We start from the raw sequence: 24,562 nt of genomic DNA on the forward strand, positions 1-24,562 counted from the left end.
GCCTTAGTCCCCACCCTTCATTCATTTTGTGATGTGGGACAAATCCCTACAGCCCACCCTCAGTTTCCTGTTCTGTAAAAATGAGGGTCTGAGGCGGAAGCGTCTTTAAAGTCTCTTGCAGTTGGTAGGTAGCGTCACGTAGGTGGACACCACGGCCTCAAGCCCCTTACAGCAAGACTTGGGCCCCTTTCCAGGACTCACTCCCCTCTTCCCCTAGCCCTCTTCACAGAATTGGGTCATGGGACCTTTAAGAGGGCAGCCATAACTCAGTGGAGGGCTCCGCAGCTGGTAGCTAGAGGGCTCCAGGGGTTTGGCCTACCCAAGCCTCCTCACTGCGCATGCCCAGAAAGGGTGGAGTGATGGGAAGGGAGGAGGGACTGGCAGCACGCAGGCGCTGCGCGCAAGCGCGGTGAAGGCCCGCGCAAGAGGCTCGTTTTGGTGACCGCTTTAAGAAGGGGGCAGGCGGAGGAATTTCTCCGACAGAAAATAATCCTCCAGCCGGGGCCCATTAGACACCGTTAACCCCCCGAGTCCCGGGCTCCCCGCGCCCCTGCTCCGCACCCCTTCCTGCCTCTGCCTCCCAAGTCGGGGAGTCAGCCGCCCCGCCGCCTCCCCTCAGAGTGCGGGACCCGCCCCCTCCCCACTCGAGGGAGGCGAGGTGAGGCCCGGCCCGGGGAGGGCAGCATCGAGGCGCCGGTGCGTGTGCCGGGGGGGCGGCGGCGGGAGGGGAGGGGAAGGGCGGGCCGGGCCGGGCCGGGCCGGGACCGGGGCCGGGGCCCAGCACCAGCCCGGGGGGCCGCGGCGGCCCGGAGCCACAGCCGGAGCGGGAGCCGCGCCGAGCGGCGCCGCCTCCGGGGCCCAACATGGCGGAGCGAGAGGCGGAGGAGCCCGGCCCCCGAAAGCGGGTAGGTGAGGTGAGCGCCGGGGCCGGGGCCGGGCCGGGCCGGGCGTGCGGGGGCGCCTGGGGGGCGCGCCGCGCCGGGGACCCCCGCGGGGCTGGGGGAGCGCGCACGGGGCGTCCCCGGAGAGGCGGGGGGCGGGGGAGGGCCCCGCGTGGCCCGGGGCCGGGGGCCGGGGGGCGTGAGGCGCGGGGCGCCCGGCTGGCCGGGGGAGGAGGGGGCCGTCCGGCGTGGGCCGGGCAGGTGGGACAAAGATCTGCCCAGGGAGGGAGGGCGAGTCGGGCGCAACTCCTGCCCGGCGGCGGCGGCGGCGACCCCCGGGGTCCGTGTGGAGGGCGCTGGGGGCGGCCACAAATCTCTATTTTCCCTATGTACAAAATCAGTGCTTTTGGAAATCTTGCAGGGCCGGAGTTGTTGGAGGAAAGGAGGAGCTTGAAGGTTTTCTAGTCTAGAGTTAGTTGGAGAACCTTTTGCAAGAAAAACATTAATTTCATTGTTTGTCCATCCCGTCTCCTCTAAACCCCTCCCCCCTTTTGTTGAGGAAACTGGGTGTTGTTACCTAGAAAAAGGTAAAGTGTCAGATCTGGAAAGGACTTTTCTGTGACTTCCATTATCAAATAGCATTTTCCTTTTCTTTTTTTGCCTGAAGAGTAGGACAGAGATTCAGACAATTCCACATTGCGGTCCATTTATTCTGCAAGAGAGAGGGAGAGAGAGCCGGTCCCGTGCCTAAGTAGGGTCCTGTTAAAGTTCTCAGAACTTTTGTTTCTCACTTTTTCTCTCATATTACACATGCAAAGTGTAAGGCTCAGTCTTTTTTTTAAACTGTTACTTTACTCTTATTAACTGGAAAGAGGACTTGGTACCAATAAATCTCTCCCTGTGAACAGTTCATGAAATAATGAGAGGGGAGTTGTGTCTAGTGTGAAAAGAGGAGCATTTCTGGAATGCCCTTCAATTCAAAATAAAATCATGCCTGCTATAAGCATTGTCCGCGTGCGTTCTGCTATAATGGTAAATGTTTGCTAAAGTTATTTTGTTAACAACTTTTGTGTCATCTATATTAGTGCATGGTTGAGACACTACATCGAGATTCTTATAGGGCTTTTTTCTATAAGGTGGAAAGCAGTGTGGAGCATGATGAATTGTCTTAAGATCGCTTATTGTGTGTGTGTATACATGTATATATAAATAAAATGCATTAGATATGAACTTCTGAGTACTGATTAGTTATTTTTAAAAGTTATAAATGGTGGGTCTTCATATTACAGGAATGATAGTATAAGGTAACTGGGGGGATTATAATACTTTCCCAAAGAAGTTTTCCATATACATTTTCAGCAACTCAGATGTTCAAGGTAAAGTACCTCCTTAGATAGGCAGTGCTTACTAATAGGAGTTGGATGCAGACTGATGAATTACTATTGTAATATTTCTTATTTTATGTTTCTGCAAAAAGTTAGTAATTTAGACTTAAAACAAGATCTTCCATAGATAATGAATGTTTCTTTGTGCTTTTTAAAGATGCCAGAATCACAGCACTGGAAACTGAGGTTACCTTTTAACGGTATGCATAGCATACTTGAGTTTCCTTTGCTTAGTTTCCCTTCTGTGTTGGAGGAAAATTGCCTCTTGTTTGTCAGGAACTAATTCAAGCTCTACATTCATTCAGAGTTTAGTTAACATTGGAATAGCCAGTTGTGAGGGATGGTTATTGCTATTCTAGCCCTGATTACTTTTATGTACTAAAATGTTACTTAATAGGATGACCAGTTACAGAGATTGATTAATTTTATAGATGAGGACACTGAAGCCTAGAAAGGTTAAAAACTCAAATCAAATTCATTAAGAAACTGGACAAAATGCGGAGTTAAAAAATAATGTAGATTTTTGTTATGTTAATGACTTGGACAAGTCACGTAATCTCTGTGTGACAGTGTGATGTGTAAAGTGAGGGGGTTGAACTGGATGGCTTTCTATGGGTTGCTTCTAGCTCTAAGTCTGATTGTTTGACATTCTTGACATTAAGTTGACCCTGTGTTTTCAGAAGAGTACATTCTTATTTGACAGCCTTGGAGGATTTGGAGCTTATATACAGGAATAGTGTATTTCTGACTGCCAACTTTGATAGTTTGTAAATGTAACTCCTCACAGGTTGACCACCTAGTTTTTGTTTTTGTCAAAACCATTTATGACTACTATCTACTGAGAGGCATAGAAGAGTTAGTTACATTCTACATTAATGGATGGTATTGTACCCATGCTAAATCACAGCTGATTGAAATATTATTGTATCTGTTAATAGGCACTAAGAAGACTACTCCATTTATGAATTATGATTAGTTAATAACATAAAGAAACTGTTCTCTTACTATGAATCTATAATTATGTGATTTTTGTCTGTAATAATAATTTGAATTGATATTCACATAGTTATAGTTTGTTTTCAGGGTGCTATCTTCAGAATTGCTCAGTGAAATAGTGTATTTTCTTCCAAATTAGCAAATAGATCTCAAGATCATAGGACCTAGACTTAGAGAAAACCTTGATAGATGAAATAGCTAAGTCTCAGAAAAGTTACTTATAATACCCATCTGGATTTGAGAGTGTGTGTGTGTGTGTGTGTGTGTGTGTGTGTGTGTGTGTGTGCGCGCACACACACACACATATATGCAAGTATTAATTTATATATATATAGTTATATATGTGTATGTGTGTGTGTATATCTATCTCAGTTGTGATTTGAATCCAAATCCCAAACCCTTGACTTTTATTGTGTTACATTGTATTATTATTATTTGGAGATTGTTTCTAAATTACATATGTATATATACACACACACTATACTTAAATTTATATCCTTAATGCGTGCAAATGTTTATAAAATACTTTCATCACCATAACCCTATGAGGTAAGTACAAATATTAAACACATTTTACAGATGGTGAAATTAAGGTTGAGAGTAGTTAAGTATAGGAATTATTAGTCTTGCATGGATCTTCTGAAATCCATTGTGTATTTTTTTTTCTAATCTATCATGTTGCCACATCTTATACAATTTTTTGACTTTCAGGGCTTGGCAGAGTATCATGTCCACAATATACACTCAGTGGATGTTGATTGATTTTGGAATGTTGGGCATGCATGTGTGTGTGTGTGTGTGTGTGTGTGTGTGTGTGTGTGTGTATATATTATATATAGACCCAAATTCAGTTTTCATCTTTGGAACTTGGATTTTCGCCTTTATAGAGGATGTAGCCAGAGTTACAAGAGTTATAATGATTCTTTATTTTATCAACTGACTCGGGATTTCTCACACTGTCCTTTCCTCCAAATATGAAATTTGGAACTTCTTGGACTGCTCTATTAACCTATCTTGGGGGCCACTGAAGCAGTAAAAGCTCAATCATTTTTAAAAGATGCATTTTGTTTTATCTTTGAGATATTCTTTACTGTTAATGGCTAGTGTTAATTCAATCATTTAGTGCGTGGTACTAATAAAGCTCAGATTATGAGTCTGATCCCATAAGGATGTGAGTTTCCTATTATGGGCTAAACTCTTAATACACTAGTTAGTGCAAATGCATTGTATTGGTCACAGTATTTGCAGGGATAGGACATTGTTTATTTGTACAAATCCATTTACCACTACAGGATATCTTATCTTAGATCTTGGAATCTATTAGATAGTTTCTTGTTCCCAATTTAAATTTTTTTAATTTGTTTTTCAAACACCAAGGAACAGTAATTTTCACCAGTCATTTTTTTTTGCATGATTTTGAGTTCCACATTTTTCTCCTTCCCTTCCCCCTGAGAGAAAGCAATCTAATTTAGACACTACATGTGTAATTATGCTAAACATAGATCCATATTAATCATGTGAAAGAAGAATCAAATCCAAATGGAAGAAAAAAATTAGAAAAAAAAGACATAAAACATAAGAAAACTTCTAAAAATTCTAAAAGATAAGTAGCTTTGGTCTACATTTAAGTTTCATAATTCCCTCTCAGGATAGAGAGGATATTTTCCATCTCAAGTCTTTTTTTTTTTGCAAGGCAATGGGGTTAAGTGGCTTGCCCAAGGCCACACAGCTAGGTAATTATTAAGTGTCTGAGGCCAGATTTGAACTCAGGTACTCCTGACTCCAGGGCCAGTGCCACTTAGCCTCCCCCCTGTTTGTTTTTTTTTAAAGAAAGATTTTATTTATTTTGACTGTTACAATTTCCCCCCCATTCTTGCTTCCCTCCTCCCATCCCCCACAGAAGGCATTCTGTTAGTGTTTACAGTACTTCCATGTTATACATTGATCTCAGTTGAATGTGATGGCAGAGAAATCATATCCTTAAGGAAGAAATATAAAGTATGTGATAGTAAAATTACATTATAATATAATGCTTTTTTTTTCTAATTTGATGGTAATAGTCTTTGGTCTTGTTTAAAGTCCATAATTCTCTGGATACAGATAGTATTCTCCATTGCAGATAGCTTAAAAATTGTTCCTGGTTGTTGCACTGAAGGAATGAGCCGCTAGTCCATCAGTGTTGATCATCATCATCCCCATGTTGCTGTTAGGGTGTACAACATTTTTCTTGTTTTGCTCATCTCACTCAGCATCAGTTCATGCAAATCTCTCCAGGCTACTCTGAATTCCCATCCCTCCTGATTTCTAATAAAATGATAGTATTCCATGACATAGATATACCACAGTTTGCTAAAGCCATTCCCCAATTGAAGGACATTTACTGGATTTCCAGTTCTTTGCCACCACAAATAGGGCTGCTATAAATATTTTTGTACAAGAGATGTTTTTTACCCTTTTTTATTATCTCTTCAGGGTATAGACACAGTAGTGGTATCGCTGAGTTAAAGGGCATTCACATTTTGTTGCCTTTTGGGCATAATCCCAAATTGCTCTCCAGAAAGGTTGGATGAGTTCACAGCTCCACCAACAATGTATTAGTGTCCCAGATTTCCCCACATCCTTTCCAACATTGATTTAATAATCTATGGTCATTAAAAGTGGCACGATTCAACAAAACATATAAAGAGCCTACTGTGACTTGGTTCTGAAAGCAAAGCAGATAATTAAAACATGATTTCTGCCCTCATGTAATATACACAAATATTTGATAACTAAATAATAAGTATACATTTATATTTTATATACACATATATTTTATATATATATTATATATATATATATATATATATATACACTGTAAGCAATGCAATAGTTGTAATCCAGAATACAAGAAAATAAGAGAAAAGACTGATCTCCAAAGGAGATCTTTAGAGATCAGAGATGACTTTATGTCAGAAGTGACATTTGAGTTGTATCCTGAAAAATAAAATATCAGATGGAGATGGGGGAACAAGAATAAAAGGCATTCTAGCCATAGGGAATAGTATGAGCAAAGAATAGGTAATAGGTAAATTGTCTTATTCATTTCATTAACTCATTAAGACTTTGGTGTTTAAAATAATAAGGATTGTTGTGAGGATAAAATAAGATAATATTTGTAATGTAATGTGCAAACCTCAAAGTGCTATATCAAGGGTGGCTAGGCGGTGCAGTGAATAGAGCACCTGCCTTGGAGTCAGGAGTACCTGGGTTCAAATCCAACCACAGACACTTAATAATTACCTAGCCGTGTGGCCTTGGGCAAGCCACTTAACCCCATTGCCTTGCAAAAACTAAAAAAAAAAAGTGTTATATCAGTGCTAGTTAACATAGCATTATTATTATCATCACTATTACATGTTGCATTATAAATATATGTCAAGCTATTAAGATGTACCATGTTGACATCAATATATCATTACACTCAGCATTATTGTTGTTATGAACAAATTTGCTAGGTTTCAAATTCCAGTTGACACTTGTTCTGCATTTTATAGGGTTACCTTAGAGCTCTAGGGAATTACCTTGAGAACTAAGAAGGTTAAGTGATTTGCCCAAGATCATGGAAGTTTCTCAGAATTGGGACTTGAACCAGGTCTTTCTGAATCTGGGGTCAACTCATTACCTTTATAGATTTCAAATGTTAATAACATGTGGTATTGGAAAACTAGCAGTACAGCAAGGCTAGTCTATTGTAAGAGATAAAAGTATCACTAATGTGCCATTGAAAGTCATAAGCCTTTCACATGATATCGAAAAGAGTATGTGAGTTTAATTTTGACAATATACATATTGCTGCCTAATGAAAATACAGTTTCAGGGAATGAGGAATCATTTAGAAGGAATAATCTTCTAATAATAACCTGTCTATTAAGCAGTGTTACTGTTATAAGTTGACTGAAGTAGGATAGTTAACTGTGTTAGATGATGAACAATTTGGTACCAAGACCAAACTGCTGAAAAAGAGCTAGTTTGCTCTGAGCACCCAGGAATTGAGCCTCCGTAATCTCAAATAAGAGTGAATCATCCAATAAATATATTTGTTGTTAGAGAGTGAATAACCAATGAAAAGTCCATTAATCTCTACATAATGTCAAGAGAATATGTTGAGAGCATCTAGGTCTATTGAGGTAGATTCATGGAATGTATGGATAAGATTTGCACAGGAATAGCTAGGATATAATGTACATAATTGTTTTTTTTTTAAAGATTTTATTTATTTTGAGTTTTGCAATTTTCCCCCTAATCTTACTTCCCCCCGAAGTTAATTTGCCAGTCTTTACATAATTTCCATGGTATACATTGACCCAAATTGAATGTGATGAGAGAGAAACCATATCCTTAAGGAAGAAACATAAAATATAAGAGATAGCAAGATCAGACAATAAGATATCAGTTTTTTCCCCCCTAAATTAAAGTTAACAGTCCTTGGTCTTTGTTCAAACTCCACAGTTCTTTCTCTGGATTTAGATGGTATTCTCCATTGCAGACAGCCCCAAATTTTCCCTGATTGTTGCATTGATGGAATGAGTGCGTCCATCAAGGTTGATCATCCCCATGTTGCTGTTAGGGTATACAGTGTTTTTCTGGTTCTGCTCATCTCACTCAGCATCAGTTCATGCAAATCCCTCCAGGCTTCCCTGAATTCCCATCCCTCCTGGTTTCTAATAGAACAGTAGTGTTCCATGACATACATATACCACAGTTTGCTAAGACATTCCCCAATTGAAGGGTATTATGCATAATTGGAAAAAATGATCTCAAAGAAGCATTAAATTAGGTGTATCAGTCAGTTGAATTAAATAACCAGATTGACCAGTTTTTTTTTGCTGACCAAGTCTTGTCTGAATTGACTACTAGTTTTGGTTTTAGGTAGAGTATCAGGTTTTATGTTTTATTTGGACTCTTAAATATCTCAGTTAAGAATTGATAATTCTTAATTTTTTTAAGTTATTGAAATTTTCATTTAATTTTTTCAATTACATGCAAAGGTAGTTTTCAGCATTAATCCATTTGCAAGTTTATGCGTTTCACATTTTTCAATCATCCTCTCTTCCCTTCCCATGGCGGCCTACAATCTGGTAAAACTTGTACATGTACAATCGTATTTAACATAATTCCATATCAGTCATATTGTAAAAGAAGAATTAGAATTAAGGGGGGGGGACCATGAGAAAGAAAGGAAAAACAAAAAAGTTTTAAAAAAAATTGAACACAGTATGCTTTGCTCTGCATTTAGTAGTCATAGATTTTTCTCTGGATGTGGATGACTTAACAGGTCTCTCAATATTGACCTTGATCACTTAGCTGCTAAGAAGAGTTGCATCCTTCATAGTTGATCATCTCACATAGTGTGTAGTTAATGTGTACAATGTTCTCTTGGTTCTGCTCACTTCACTCAGCATCAGTTCATGCAAATCTTTTCAGGATTCTGTAAAGTCTGCCCCCTTATTTCTTTTTTCTTTCTTTTTCCTTTTTTTCATTTGTTTTTGTAAGGCAAAGGGGTTAAGTGACTTGCCTAAAGTCTCACACCTAGGTAATTATTAAGTGTCTGAGGACAGATTTGAACTCAGGTCCTCCTGACACTAGGGCCGGTGCTCTAACCACTGTACCATCTAGCCACCTCCACTCATAATTTCTTATGGAACAATAATATCCCATAATATTCATATACCATAACTTGTTCAGCCATTTCCCCAATTGATGAACATCCCCTTAATTTCCAATTCTTTGCCACTACAAAAAGCTATTAGAAATACTTTTGAACATGTGAGACCTTTCTCATTTTTTATGATCTCTTTGGGATATAAAACTAGCAGGGGTATTGCTAGATCAAAGGATATACAAAATATGGTTATGATACCTAAATCAGACAAAACTATAGACTGATCTCTCTAATGAATTTTTTTTTTATTTTTTATTTTTTTAGGTTTTTGCAAGGCAAATGGGGTTAAGTGGCTTGCCCAAGGCCACACAGCTAGGTAATTATTAAGTGTCTGAGCCCGGATTTGAACTCAGGTACTCCTGACTCCAGGGCCGGTGCTCTATCCACTACTCCATCTAATGAATATTGATGCAAAAAATTTTTTAATTTCACAAAGAGATTACAAGTTGTTACTAAAATAATACACCATGATCAGGTAGGTATTAATACCAGGTAGGCAGGAATGGTTCAATATTAGGAAACAGTCAAACATTGACTATATTAATAACAATTAGCAGAAATCATATAATTGTTTCAATAGATGCTGAAAAAGCCTTTGACAAAATACAGCACCCATTCCTATTAAAAGCATTAGAGAGTATGGAATAAATGAGTTTTCCTTAAAATGATAAGCAATATCTATCCCAAAACTGTCAGCAGGTATTATATGTAATGGGGATATACTAGCGACATTTCCAATAAAATCAGGGATGAAACAAAGATGCCCATTATCACCACTACTATTCAGTATTGTATTAGAAATGTTACCTCTAACAATAAGTGGAAAACAAATTGAAGGAATTAGAAAAGGCATTAGGAAACAAAACTTTCACTCTCTGCAGATGATATGATACTTAGAGAAACCTAGAAAATTCATTAAAAAACTACTTGAAGGGGCGGCTAGGTGGCAGTGGATAAAGCACCGGCCCTGGAGTCAGGAGTACCTGGGTTCATATCCGGTCTCAGACACTTAATAATTACCTAGCTGTGTGGTCTTGGGCAAGCCACTTAACCCCGGTTGCCTTACCTACAAAAAAATAAATAAAAACTACTTGAAATGTTAACCAAATTTAGCAAATTAATAGTATATAAAAGAAACCCACATAAATCATCAGTATTTCTATAGTTGATCAATAAAACCCAGAGCAATAACAGAAGAGAAATTCCATTTAAAGTAACTGTAGACAACATAAAATACCTGGGAATCTACCTCCCAAGACAAACCCAGAAACTATATGAACACAATTATAAAATATTTTCCCATAAAATCAAATCTAAACAATTAGAAAAATATCAGTTATTCGTGTTTAGGCCAAGCTAATAAAATAAAAATGATAATTCTACCCACATCAAATTACTTAATCAATGCCATACCTATCAAGCAAACTACCAAAAAAAACTATTTTACAGAGCTTGAAAAAAATAGTAACAAAATTCATCTAAAGCAACAAAAGGTCAAGAATATCAAGGGAATTGAAAAAAATGCAAAGGAAGGTAGCCTATAGATATAAAACTATATATTAGAAATCAACAGTCATCAGAATTGTCTGATACTGGCTAAGAAATAGAGTAATGGGTCAGTGGATTAGATTAGGTAATAAAAGAAATAGTAGTGAATGACTATAGTAATCTACTTTTGATAAACCCCAAGACACTAGCTGCTGGGATAAGAACTCAATCTTTTTTTTTTTTTTTTTTTTTTTAGGTTTTTGCAAGGCAAATGGGGTTAAGTGGCTTGCCCAAGGCCACACACAGCTAGGTAATTAAGTGTCTGAGACCGGATTTGAACCCAGGTACTCCTGACTCCAGGGCCGGTGCTTTATCCACTGTGCCACCTAGCCGCCCCTAGAACTCAATCTTTGATAAAAACCGCTGGGAAAACTCATTTTATACTGAGAGACTCTAAGTTCAAAAGAAATTTAAAGTTATTTGCCAAATTAGTTGATGAACTCATTTATTGGGGAATGGCTTACTGTGTGGCATATGATTATGATGGAGTGCTGTAAGAAATGACAAGGGGGGAGTTTCAGAAAAACATCACAAGAATTATAAGAACTGAGCAAAATGAAATGAGAACCAGGAGAATTGTACATGGTAGGAAGCAGTGTAATGATGATCATCTGCAAAAGATTTGACTGCTCTGATCAATAAATTAAGACACCTCCTTGAGATCAAGGAACCTGACCTATTTGTTTTCTCCACTATCAATGATTGTGCCCAGTAGAACTTAATTTTTGTTCTATGAAAAGCTAAATGAATAACAGAATCTTGAAAAACTAGACTGAGAAGGGTAAAATGTATCTTGCAGGGTCAATGAGTAGGATGATAAAATAAAGCCATTGGTACCTTAGGAAAAGTTCTTTGATGACCAGATATTGGAGGGAAAAGAATCTATAGTCAAAGGTTGTTGAAGTAGTAGAGATGTGAGATAATCAGGAACTAAATTTGGATGGCAAGAATAGAAAAGGTACTAGAGGGAGAGACGTTTTGAGGAAGACTGAATGATGCTTGATGATTGACTGAGTACTTATTAGATAGTTGAATAATACAAAATTATAGTACCTGAAAATTGGAAGAGACCTCAGGGATAAGATCCCAACCCTTAAATGACCTAGAATCTTCTCTAAGATGATGGATTTATAGTTGAGAAGGACCTTAGATTTAGGGAGTTCAGTCCCCTCATTTTATAGTTGAAGAAAACAAAGCCCAGAGAAGTTAAGTAATTTGCCCCAGGAACTGACTTCAAATTCAGTTGCTTTTTCTACTGTATTATATAAAACACATCTTATAAAAAGTAGTCCCACAATTTTAGGAGATCTGTGAGAGAGAATACCATCTGTATCCAGAGAATGAACTGTGGAATTTAAACAAAAACCGAAGTTTATTATCTTAAATTCTTAAAGTTGTCTTTTGTATGACGTAATTTTGCTATTTCTGTTTTCTTTTTCCTTTTTAGATCTGTGTCTTCTCTCATAGCACAATCAATTTTGATCTATGCTTGTCATGGATGCAAATGTAAAAATTATCAGATTGCCTTCTGTTGGGGAAAAGGGGGTAGGGAAGGGTGGGAGGGAGAAGAAAATTATAAAACTCATAACCTTGCAAAAAATGATTGGAAGAAATTACCATTGTATGAAATTAGAAAACAAATAAAATATTTTTATAAAAAAATTTCAGGGCAGCTACATGGCATAGTGGATAGAGCACCGGCCTTGGAGTCAGGAGTACCTGGGTTCAAATCCGGTCTCAGACACTTAATCACCTAGCTTGTGTGGCCTTGGGCAAGCCACTTAACCCCATTTGCCTTGCAAAAACCTAAAAAAAAAAAATTCCAATATAGCATGTAAAGTTTAGAGTAGAATGAATACTATTTTTAAAAAAAAATTTTGTGATCCAATTTTCCAAAAAAATAAAAAGTAATCCCAGTCTCTGAGTACCTCCAAGGGGAACTCACTGCTTTTTACATCAGTCCATTCTGTCTTTAGTTTTGTTAGATAATTTCTCCTTAAATTGATCCTAAATCTTTTTTTTTTTTAACAACCATACCACTAATTACTTTTAGGTCTGCTATAGATAGTTAAATCTTTCTCTTAGAATACTTGAAGTCTATGATAATTTCACCTCCCCATCCTCACCCCTTGGGCTTCTAAAAGCCAAAGAATTCATTCTCTCTCTCTCTCTCTCTCTCTCTCTCTCTCTCTCTCTCTCTCTCTGTTTTTGCAAGGCAATGGGGTTAAGTGACTTGCCCAGGGTCACACAGCCAGGTTTAAGTGTCTGAGTCCAGATTTGAATTCCAGTCAGATCCTCCCGACTCCAGAACCAGTGCTCTATCCACTGCACCACCTAGCTGCCCCAATCCTATCTCTTTCCACTGATCTTTGAGTGCTGGGTTCTACAGTACCCTCATGCTGGTTCTGAATATGCTTTCACTTGTACCGTGTTCTTTTAAAAATGTGGTACCCATAACTGTCAATGAAAAAACATTTATTAAGCAATTTACCATGTTCAAGGCACTATACTAAATGCTATAAATACTAAAAAAGGCAAAATATGGCCCTTAAAGGAACTTGCATTCTAAACCTCTGCTCTAAAGCTATGAAACCTCTTCCAAAATGCCCTCTTGATAGCCTGTGCCATAGGTAAACTGAATTTCATCTTTTCCATTCTAAGTTCTTTATCTTCTTGCACTCACTGACTTTTGACTCCCTTCCATTGACAGTTTCCCTATTTTCTCTGAAACACTAATTGCACTTTATACTCATAGTATTGTAGTGGGAAAGGAGGGTTATACTTTGCTCCCTAGCTCCACTCTCAGACTTTACATCCACCCCCATTCCTCAGTAACATCTGTTCTTTGAGGTTAGTTCTATCCATTTATTTATCACCCAATTAAATTTTGGTGGTAGTTGCCCATAAAACTCCAGAACATTTAACCTTTATCTTCATCCTAGGGAAATTCCACAAAGATTCTACTACTCCCTCAAATACTCTTTTCATCCCAGTTCATCAGTTTACTCATTTACCCATTTCTATTTTCCCACCATATTATACCCTTCATCTCCATATACTTTACATTGCCATCAAACACCCAGAAGTATTTCAGATCTAAATTCATAAACTCTGAAATAATTGTATCTGATAGTCATAACCTGTCTTTCTACTTTGCCCTCTACTTTGCTACTTCAAGGATTTTTCAGTTTTACTGTGACCTCTCTAGTTCTCCATTCTCACTTCTTTTCTAGGCCATCACTGCTGTATTGGCTACATGAAACAGTTCAGTTCTAGACTGTCCTCTTGAGTCTCTTGTCCCTTTATCTTATTTAAAAAGTTGATCTTTTTTTAACTCTAGCCTTGAATTACTCTTCTATCTACTACTATTTGTTTTTATGCTCATGCTATAAAATGATGCTGGAGAAAATTTTTTTTAAAAAAATTGACTAGATATAATGTAAAATTTATATTGCATAATCTCAACTGGGCTCTCTGTAGCAAGGTAGATGTTTTACATCTCCTTAATTAACTCACTTAATTCCACTCATCACAGCTGCTTTTCTATGCTTTTTTGTTCCTCCTTAAACATCCCATACTTTTCCTTCCCCCATAATCTCAGCTGAGAAACTTGCCTCCCTTTTCCACTAAAAAAACTCTTCCCCATCTCATCCCACATCACCCTGATGCCTTCTTCCCTTATCTTCATCTTCACTTCTGTCTGCTATAGATAGTGGTAGCCTTTTTCCTTACAAGTGATCCCATTCTATCCCTTCTTAAGCAGAATGAACCTTCTATCATTCCTATCATTCCTTCTGTTTTGCTTATATTCAGTTTTGCCCCATCTACTGACTACTTTTCTACTACTGATAAGCAAACCCTTGTCCTTTCTGTCCTCAAAAACTCTTCATTTGATCTTTTCCATCCTCACTTGCTATCCTGTGTATCTCTCCTTTTTGTGGCTAAAATTTCTTGAGAAGAATGTTTACATATTTATACAGGTACCTCTATTTCCTTTCCTCCTTAAACTTTTTGCAGTCTTCTGACCTCATTCAATTGAAACCATTCTCTCCAAAATTACTAATCTGTTTTAAAATGAAATTTTATTTTATTTTTAGATCCACATTTTCTCCCTCACAGCCCCTCTTCTCCCATTTGAGAATGCACAAGGTGGGGGGGGATTTCACAAATAGGTGACTTAGTCAAGCAAAACAAATTCCTGCATTAATTAGCCATGGCCAAACAAAGTGTTTTTCAATCTGTACTGATTTCAACTCTTAGTTATCAGGAGGTGGTATCAAAACCTCTGAAATTGTGATTTGTTATTATATATTGATCAGAATTCTTAAACTTTCAAGGTTGTTTTTCTTTATAATACTGTTCTTATAATAATAAATATTTAAAAATAAATAATATAATAATAATAATATACTGTTAAAATAAAAATTGTTCTTTTGGTTTTTGCTCATTTCACTTCATCAGTTTATAAAAATCTTCCCAAGTTTCTCTGAAACTATCTTCTTGAAAATTTCTTACAGTATGAATTATGCCTTAAGTTTTTCTAATCTTTTGTATTTGATTACACACCTTTGGTTGCCAATTTTCTTTAATCATAAAATAACTAAATATTTTTGTACATGTAGGTCGTTTCTAAAATATCTCTGATCACTTTGAGTTATAGACCTAATAGTGACATAGTTGTGCTATAACATAGTTGTATCAGAAGGAATGCAGTTTTAATAACTTTCTGGGTACTGTTCCAAATTGTTTTCCAGAATGATCAGAAGAATTTTCAGCTCTACTTTCTTGAATGTGGTTGTTTTCCCACTGCCCCTTCCAGAATCTGTCAGTTTCCTATTTTGTCATCTTTGCCAATCTGATGAGTCTAAGGTACAATTCTTTAATTTTTAGGTATTTATAATATTTTTCTCAATCTGGTTATTTTTCTTTCTCTAAAAACGGCAGAATCATTCTTTTCATTGTTTATCAGTTAAAGAATGACTCTTATATTTGAATCCATTCCCTACATGTCTTAGAAGTGAGACCTTGATCAGAGAAAAAATTTCAAATTTTTTTATTTATCTGCTTCTAATTTTCTCATTTTCCTGCTTCTAATTTTAGTTGAATTGATATGTAATCAGAACTGTCTATATTTTTTTCTCTAATTTCTTCCTCTTTTTGCTTATTTGTTTATGATTATCATTCTTTCATGTCAAAGTCAGGTATTCATTTGGTATATGATGAGATACTGGCCTATATTTAGTTTTTGCCAGACAGCTTTCCAGTTCTCCCAACATTGTTCTTGCCCTAATAGTTGATATCTTTGGATTTGTCAAACACAAGGCAGCTTTGTTTCTATATATTTTTTACCTATTCCATCAATCTTTTTCATTTCATTCTCAGCACCAAATTGTTTTGTTTGAATTTAGCTTTATAGTAGAGCGTAAGATCTGGTACTGTTAGGCTTCCTTGTCGAATTTTTTTCATTAATTTCTTTGATATTCTTAATCTTTTATTTCTCCACATGAAATATGTAAATTTTTTAGCTCAATTAAGAAATTCTATATGAAATAAATTGATCACTATTATACTGAATAATTTAAGCAGTATATTGGGTGGCTAGATGGCATAGTGGAGGGTGGCTAGGTGGCATAGTGGAGGGCAGCTAGGTGGCGTAGTGGATAAAGCACTTGCCTTGGAGTCAGGAGTACTTGGGTTCAAATCCACTCTCAGACACTTAATAATTACCTAGCTGTGCTGCCTTGGGCAAGCCACTTAACCCCATTTGCCTTGCAAAAAAAAAAAACCCGAAAAAAAATAATTTAGGCAGTATTGTCATTTTTATCATTTTGACTTGGCCTACCTATGAACAGTTTACATTTTCCTAATTATTTAAATAATTGTGTTCATATATTTCTTATGTATATCTTGATAGATCAACTTTCAGTTATTTTGACATTATTTTACCAACCATTTTTGTGTTTATTTTAAATGAAAATTGCTTTTTTTTAAACTCTTACTGCTAGTTTTTTTTGAGGGATGTGTGTGTGTATATACACACACACACATATATATGCTAACAGCTTATGTGATATTATGTTATATTATATTCAACTTTCCTGAAGTTTTGTTTCCTTTAGTTTTAGTTGACTCTCTAAAGTTCATTATATCAAAATATCATAATTTTGATTCTTTTATTGCCTGTGTTTCCTAACTCAATTTCCTTTCCTTGTATTATTGCTATAAACTAGCATTTCTGGTACCATACTATTGCTAATAATGTACATCCATTGTATCTTGTAAACTACATCTCTTGTTTCATTTATTAAATTTTGTTAAGCTTTGATTTTCAAAATTCCTCTTTGAAGGGTTTTATTTTGTTGATTTTTCTAGGTTTTTTTAGGTGTATGTCCACTATGTTGATCTGTTTATTCTCTTATTTATGTAAACATTTGGAGATAAGAAATTTCTCCTAATTTCTGCTTCAGCTGCATCTTGAAAATTGTGATGTATTAATTTCATTGTCATTATCTTCAATGAAATTATTTCTGTGCTCTGTTCTTTGACTCATACTTTCTTTAAAACTTAGTTATTTAGTCTCTCTAATTTTTAATCTTTGTTTCAAAGATTTATTGAATATAATTTTTTATTATATTATGATCTGTCAAAAATGTGTTTAATGTTTCTGCTTTTTTTCTGAGGTTTTCTTACATGATCAGTTATTGTGGTTTCCATGCACATCTGGGAAAAGTGTATTCTTCATTTTGTTTGTTTAATAATATCCAGAGATCTATCATTCCTTAATTTTTTTATTTCTTCCTTTTTTTGTTTAGATTTATCTAGGTCTAAGAGGAGTAAATTGAATTTTCTCATAGTATGGTTTTTCCTAGTTATTTCTATTCAAGAATTTAGATGCCATGCCTTTAAGGACATATATATTTAATATTGATATTCATTGTCCATGACCATGGTGTCAAAATTAAATAGAGTTAAATAGAATGCGCCTGCATGCATGTGTGCATGTACATGCACATTGACTCTGACCTCCTTTGACCAATTCAGATGAAAGTCACTTTAATTATGTGAGTGAATGTTCTTTGTCTTTTATCTCCTTCTCTTTCCCCTTAGTGAATTCCTCTTCTCCCTTTCCTGTCTTCTGAAATCATTAAAATACTCTCAGGTCTTCTGTTTAATCAAATTGGACTCTCTATTTCCCCCATGAAGACAGCATTCTGAGGAAATAAATGTATCATCTCCCCATATTCCATTTTTTTTGTTATTCTTTTTAGGTTTTTGTAGGGCAAATGGGGTTAAGTGGCTTGCCCAGGGCCACACATCTAGGTAATTATTAAGTGTCTGAGACCGGATTTGAACCCAGGTACTCCTGACTCCAGGGCCTGTGCTTTATCCACTGCGCCACCTAGCTGTCCCCCCCCATGTTCCACCCAAACAGTTTTTCCTTTTAATTCTTTATGATTGCTAGTGCATGTTTTATGTTAGAAGTTGAAGGAAAAAGTTGTTTTTTTTTAAGGTTTTTGCAAGGCAATGGGGTTAAGTGGCTTGCCCAAGGCCTCACAGCTAGGTAATTATTACGTGTCTGAGGCCAGATTTCAACTCAGGTACTCCTGACTCCAAGGCCAGTGCTCTATCCACTGCGCCACCTAGCCGCCCCCTGAAAAAGTACTTCTTTATGACATTCAGAATCCAGAAATATTTTCATCAGTACTGTTATTATCCCTTATTCTTTCTATGTGACCAGCCAACCTTCTTTTCCATTGTTGTAATGATATCTTTGTGTGCTGCTTCTTATTGGAAATTGCCACAGCAGACTAGTGCCCAATATATATACACATATACACATATATAGTCTAGTTTCTCTTTGAGTGCCCCTTCACTTAATTCAGCAGAGGTTAGTATTCATAATTCATAGCCATATAATATTATCAAAATAATTTCAGCATCTGACATTTCATTGCCCCTTTGTTGTTATTTGTAAAGAGAGGGAGTGGTTTGCCATTTCCTTCTCCAATTGTTTTACAGATGAGAAATTTAGGCAAATATGATTAAAGTGACTTAACCAGGCTCACACAGCTAATATCTGAATCCAGATTTGAACTCAGGAGGATGAGTCTTCCTGATTTCAGGTCTAGCACCCTATCCACTGCTGCTCAATATTGTTATTAGGAAGAGGTAAATTTATTTCAAGGGAAGCTTGGGATCACTAAAAAGTATTGTTCATTTTTTTAAATACAGTCCAAACTTGTCAAGTGTAAGCCTGACTCATTTCTGTATGCAGTGGCTGTCACAAATGCATATATTGATAGTCACGAATCTTTGAAAGTCCATGGCCCATCTAACATTAAACCCCAAATCTAAGAGCAAGTTCTTTGTCAACCCCCCCCCCCCACATTCCAGTGAATGGAACTGATCAAAAAGGAGCCTGATATGCCAATCATCCTCTTTACCTTTACTTAAATTTTACCTTTTTGAAAGGTTCCAGAATAAGAGTTTATCAATACTATATATCAATATTATCAATACTATATAATAAGTTTTAGTTTTGTATTTTTTGTTACATTGTCAAATCTTTTCTTTGTAAAATATTAAATCCCTTCCTCATTGATGGGTCTGAAACTTAAGCCAACCCAACTTTTATTGGCATCAACAGTGCTTTTTACTGTGACACACATATTTAAAGTGTTTTTAGGTTCACCAATCCAGCCTAAAACTGACTGTGTGTGTGTGTGTAAATAAGAAAATTTAATTCCTCAGTTTAGAAATCCTAAACCATTCTTGATACATGTTGGCTTAAAACTAAAATAATCAATGGAAAAAAATTAGTATATTCTTTAACAATTTAGAAACAAGGCATAGATGGCATGCTTGTCAAGATTCCAGATGCCATAAAGTTAATAAGGGATGAGAGTAAGGCTACAGAAAGATCTGGACTTTTAAAACATATATCATTGATGAGGAAATTTAGGAGGAATAAATGTAAAGAATTATCTTCATTTGCAAAAAAAAAATCTGTTTCATAAATACAGAAGTGGAGAAGTTGTGGCTAGATAGTAGTGCTTTTCAGCACAAATTTCCTCTATACCTTGGTCCAATTGCTTCTCTCACTTTTGTTACATTTAATGTCATTTTTAATGTTCTTTTTTTTTTAATTACTGCAATGGGGTTAAGTGTATTGCCTGAGGTCACACAGCTAGGCAATTATTAAGTGTCTGAGTTTGTATTTGAACTCGGGTCCTCCTGACTCCAGGGCCACCTAGCTGCCCCCCATAGTGCTATTCAAAATGTTTGTTTCACCTTTTGGCTTGAGAATCAATGATGGGAAAAGGCAGCCTGAATAGTTATTTTGGATATATATATATATATATATATATATATATATATATATATAGACTGTTATGATCAGATATATGAATTTTGGTGTTTGAGTTTTGGGGTACTATATTTTCAAAAGGATATTGATAATCTGGAGAATTCGTAGATAAGGATGGTAAAGGGCCACAAGGTGATGCTTTAGAGAGATTGCAGGAATTGTCTTTATAGTTTTAGAGGACTCCTTGAGAATTGGGATTCTTTTTTCCTCCTTTTCTTTGTATCTCCAGATAGTAGCATTGGATGGAATGCATTGTAGTTTTCTTGAAAAATGTTGATTGATTGCGAATTAGAGCTGTTCAAAAGTGGAATGAACTATCCTAGTAGGTTGTTTGTTATACCTTCCTAGATTTGAATGACTTGTCAAATATGTTGTGAAGTAATTTGAACTTTAGGGTCTCAAGTACTTTTAAATTCCAATATTTTTTTTTGTGATTCTGTTAATTTTACTAAAGACATTGATTTTTATGTTTATGTTTTACTAAGGTAAGATTTATTTTGATTTTGTAACTGAAAAGATTTGGGTCCACTTGGAAAAACAAGAGTAAGAATTTACAAAGAGAATTTTATTTTATATTTAATAATTTACTTTTTCCCAATTATATGTAAAGACAATTTTTAGCATTTGATGTGACAAAGATTTTGAGTTTGAAATTTTTCTCCTTCTCTTCCTTTTTCTCTCTAAAATGGTAAGTGATTTGATAGAAATTATAAATGTGGAATTATGTAAAACATTTTCATATTAGTCACAGTTGTGAAAGAAGAAATAGACCAAAAGGAAAAATTCATGAAAAAAGTATACTTCAGGTCAGGTAGGTGGCGCAGTGGATAGAGCACCAACCCTGGTGTCAGGAGTACCTGAGTTCGAATATAGCCTCAGAGACTTAATTACCTAGTTGTGTGGCCTTGGGCAAGCCACTTAACCCCATTGCCTTGCAAAAACCTTAAAAAAAAAGTATACTTCAGTCTGCATTTAGAGTCTTATCAATTCTTTATCTGAAGATAGATGGCATTCTCCACCATGAATCCTTTGTATAATTGTCTTGGATCACTGTGATGCTGAGAAGAGTAAAGTCATTCAATAGTTGTTGATGCTCTGTGTTGCTGTTACCATATGCAGTGTTTTCCTGGTTCTGCTCATTTCACCTTTCCTCAGTTTGTACAAATCTTTCCAGGTTTTTCTGAAATCTGCACTGCTCATCAAAAAATAAGAATTTTAGGGGCAGCTAGGTGGTACAGTGGATAGAGCACTGGCTCTGGAGGCAGGAGTACCTGGGTTCAAATCCGGTCTCAGACACTTAATAATCACCTAGCTGTGTGACCCTCGGCAAGTCACTTAACCCCACTCCCTTGCAAAAAAAACGAATTATAAAAGAATAAATGTTAATGAATTAGCTTTTTTGAATTTTTCTGTGAGTGTTTTGACATATGCTGTACTTAAATTGGAAGTTTCTGATGGCAGAATATCAAGAATTTTATCTTTTTTTTTTAGGTTTTCTTTTTTTTGCAAGGCAAATGGAGTTAAGTGACTTGCCCAAGGCCACACAGCTAGGTGATTATTAAGTGTCTGAGACCAGGTACTCCTGACTCCTGGTACTCCTGACTCCAGGGCTGGTGCTTTATCCACTGGGCCACCTAGCCATCCCATAAGTATTATCTATTGGGGTTTTTTTTTTAAGATTTTTCAAGGCAATGGGGTTAAGTCGCTTGCCCAAGGCTATACAGCTAGGTAGTTATTAAGTATCTGAGTTCGGATTTGAACCCAGGTACTCCTGATTCCAGAGCCAGTGCTCTATCCACTGTACCACCTAGCCACCCCAAATTTTATCTTTTTTTAACATGTTTTAATGAGTTCCAGATTCTCCCCCTCCTTTCAGTTTCTTTGCCACCTCCTCAAAAGGCAAGCAATATGATGTCAGTTATGTGAAATCATGTAAAACATTTGGTTATTAACCATATTGCAAAGGGAAGGGGTATTAAGTGGAAATAATTTTCAATCTGTTTTGAGGGAGCTAGGTGGCAGTGGATAGAGCATAGGCTATGGAGTTAGCAGGATCTGAGTTCAAATTTGGCCTCAGGCACTTGATAATTATCTAGCTTTGTGACCTTGGGCAAGTCACTTAACCCCATTTCCTCATAAAAACAAAAACAAATCTATTGAGTTCACAGTTCTTTCTTTGGAGATGGCTAATGTTTTCCATCTTGAATCTTTTGGAATTGTCTTGGATTATTGTGGGACTTTTTGGTTTTTGCAAGGTAGTGGAGTTAAGTGATTGCCCAACATCACAGCAGAAATTATTAAGTTCTGAATCTGAATTTGAACTCAAGTTCTCTGGAATTCAGGTCATAGCTCTATCCTACACCATCTAGCTTCCCAGATTATCGTTTTGATCAGAATAGCTAAGTCTTTCACAGTTGATCATTGTTATGATATTGCTTTTATTATATACAATACGTGTTCTTCTACTTTTGCTCACTTCATTTTACATTTGTTTGTGTAAGTCCATGTTTTCCTGAAACCATACCCTTCATTTCTTTTTATTATTATTATTATTATTATTTTAGGGTTTTTTTTTTGCAAGGCAAATGGGGTTAAGTGGCTTGCCCAAGGCCATACAGCTAGGTAATTATTAAGTGTCTGAGACCAGATCTGAACCCAGGTACTCCTGACTCCAGGGCTGGTGCTTTATCCACTATGCCACCTAGCCGCCCCTTTGTTATTATTTTTAATTTTGTTTTTCAATTACATGTTATGAAAGTTGTCAGCATTCATCCACTTATATATTTGTTACACGTTTTGCTACCACCCTTCTTACTCCCCTCCCTTCAGCAGTGAACAGTCTAGTAAAGTTGTATATATAATTTGTATTTAACATATTTACATATTAATCATTTTGTGTATGAGGAATTAGGACTAAGGGAAAAGAAAGAAAACCATGGGATAGAAAGAAAAACAAAAGTTTTTTAAAAAGTGAACATAGTATCCATTCAGATTCTGTGGGGTTTTTTTGTTTGTTTTCCTCCGGATGAGCATGGCAGATGAGCATGGTGTTGTCCATAACAGATCTCCCAGGGTTGTCCTAGATTTCTAAACTGCCCCCTCATCATTTTTTTTAGGTTTTTTTAGGTTTTTTTGTAAGGAAAATGGGGTTAAGTGGCTTGCCCAAGGCCACACAGCTAGGTAATTATTAAGTGTCTGAGGTCAAATTTGAACTCAGGTACTCCTGACTTCAGGGCTAATGCTCTAACCACTGCTCCACCTAGCCGCCACCTAGTAGTCCTATTAAAGGCTGAAAAAGTATGCACAGTTTTGTGCATAATTCCAAAATGTTCTCTACAGTGATTGGACCAGTTTGCAATTCCACCAACAATTAATTAATATCTCTTCTTTTTTCCACATTTCCTTCAGCTTTTTATTTTTCTTTTCTGTTGTGTTAAACAATCCTATAGGGGTAATATAGTATCCCAGAGCTTTTAAAATTTGCATTTTTTAATAGTAACTTTAGAGCATTTTTTCATATAACTCTGGATAACTTGGGGGTTTTTTCCTTCTGAAAATTTTCAGTTCACATCCTTTGAACATATATTAGACTTATTTGTATAAATTTGACTCTATTTCCTATATTTTTGATAAGGCCTTTATCAGGGAAACTTGTAGTAAAAATTTTCCCCTCATTTTCCTATTTTCCTTCAATTTTCGCTGTACTGTTTGTGCAAAATCTTTTTATCTGCATGTAATCAACATTATCCAATTTGTTGTGATCCTTTCTCTTTCGTCATAAACTCTTCCTTTATCCATAGATCTGACTTGTAAAATTTTCTGTGCTTGCCTAATTAACTTGCTATCACACTTTAGTCTCAATCGTGTATGTACCCATTTTGATATTTTCTCTGTATGTCAGTATCAGATGTTAATTTATACCTATATTTTTACTAAACCTACTTTCTAGTTTTCCCAGCAATTTTTGTCAAATTGTAAACTTCTATGCCAAAAGTTTCTTTAGTCAGTATCAGATAGCTTTGATGATTACTGCATTATAGTATAATTTAAGATCTGATTGTACTAGTCAGTCCCCCATCCATTGTTCTTGAATTTTTGTTCTTCCAGGTGAATTTTTATTTTTTCTAGCCAATAAATTCTTTGCTAGCTCGATGTGTATGATATTTAATAGTCAATTAATTTAGGTAGTTTGCCATTTTTTTAATATATTGGCATAACCTTTCTTGATAATCTTGATTACTTGTATATGTAAATTTTTTTATTTGGGTATATATTATGTCAGCCTAGTTGATTAATTAACTTCTTTACTGCGGAGATTGTTTTGTTCTTATTTTTGTATCTTAAGTACCAGACGAATTACTTTAGGTTTTTTTTTGCCTTGGATGCCAACAGGTTAAATAATTTATTCATAGTCATTCAACTGTGCATTAAAAGTAAGATTTGATTCCAGGTCTTCCTGACTCATAAAATTAATCAAACTCTTCTTCCTTGTCTTTTTCTCAAAATTTACATGTGATAGATACTTAATAAATGTAGGATTGAAAGTTTTTTCAAATCAATTTTAATTATGAAAACATTGCAAAGGGAAAATATTTAATTGCTATCAATCAGTAATTTAAAATTTGAAACCGTATTGCAGCACAGAGAAGCATTTTATAAGATGTTGCACAACAATTTCATT

General features: G+C 36.2%; 1 protein-coding gene across 4 annotated transcripts in view; it reads left to right on the forward strand.

Annotated features, from left to right (window-relative positions):
- The first annotated feature begins 806 nt into the window (after positions 1-806).
- The window catches only part of ZMYM4 (zinc finger MYM-type containing 4), a 139,760-nt gene continuing 116,004 nt past the window's right edge, over positions 807-24,562 (forward strand). For 2 of the 4 annotated variants that reach the window (XM_074217503.1, XM_074217504.1), the window contains exon 1: positions 15,104-15,383. In XM_074217503.1, coding sequence (XP_074073604.1) covers positions 15,270-15,383 — 114 coding nt within the window. In that variant the 5' untranslated portion in view covers positions 15,104-15,269. Of the gene's footprint in view, positions 915-15,103; positions 15,384-24,562 lie in introns of those variants that run through there. The other 2 variants (XM_074217506.1, XM_074217505.1) reach the window with 2 other exon arrangements.

The sequence above is a fragment of the Macrotis lagotis genome, chromosome 1 (assembly GCF_037893015.1).
Source record: "Macrotis lagotis isolate mMagLag1 chromosome 1, bilby.v1.9.chrom.fasta, whole genome shotgun sequence".
Taxonomy (NCBI): domain Eukaryota; kingdom Metazoa; phylum Chordata; class Mammalia; order Peramelemorphia; family Peramelidae; genus Macrotis; species Macrotis lagotis.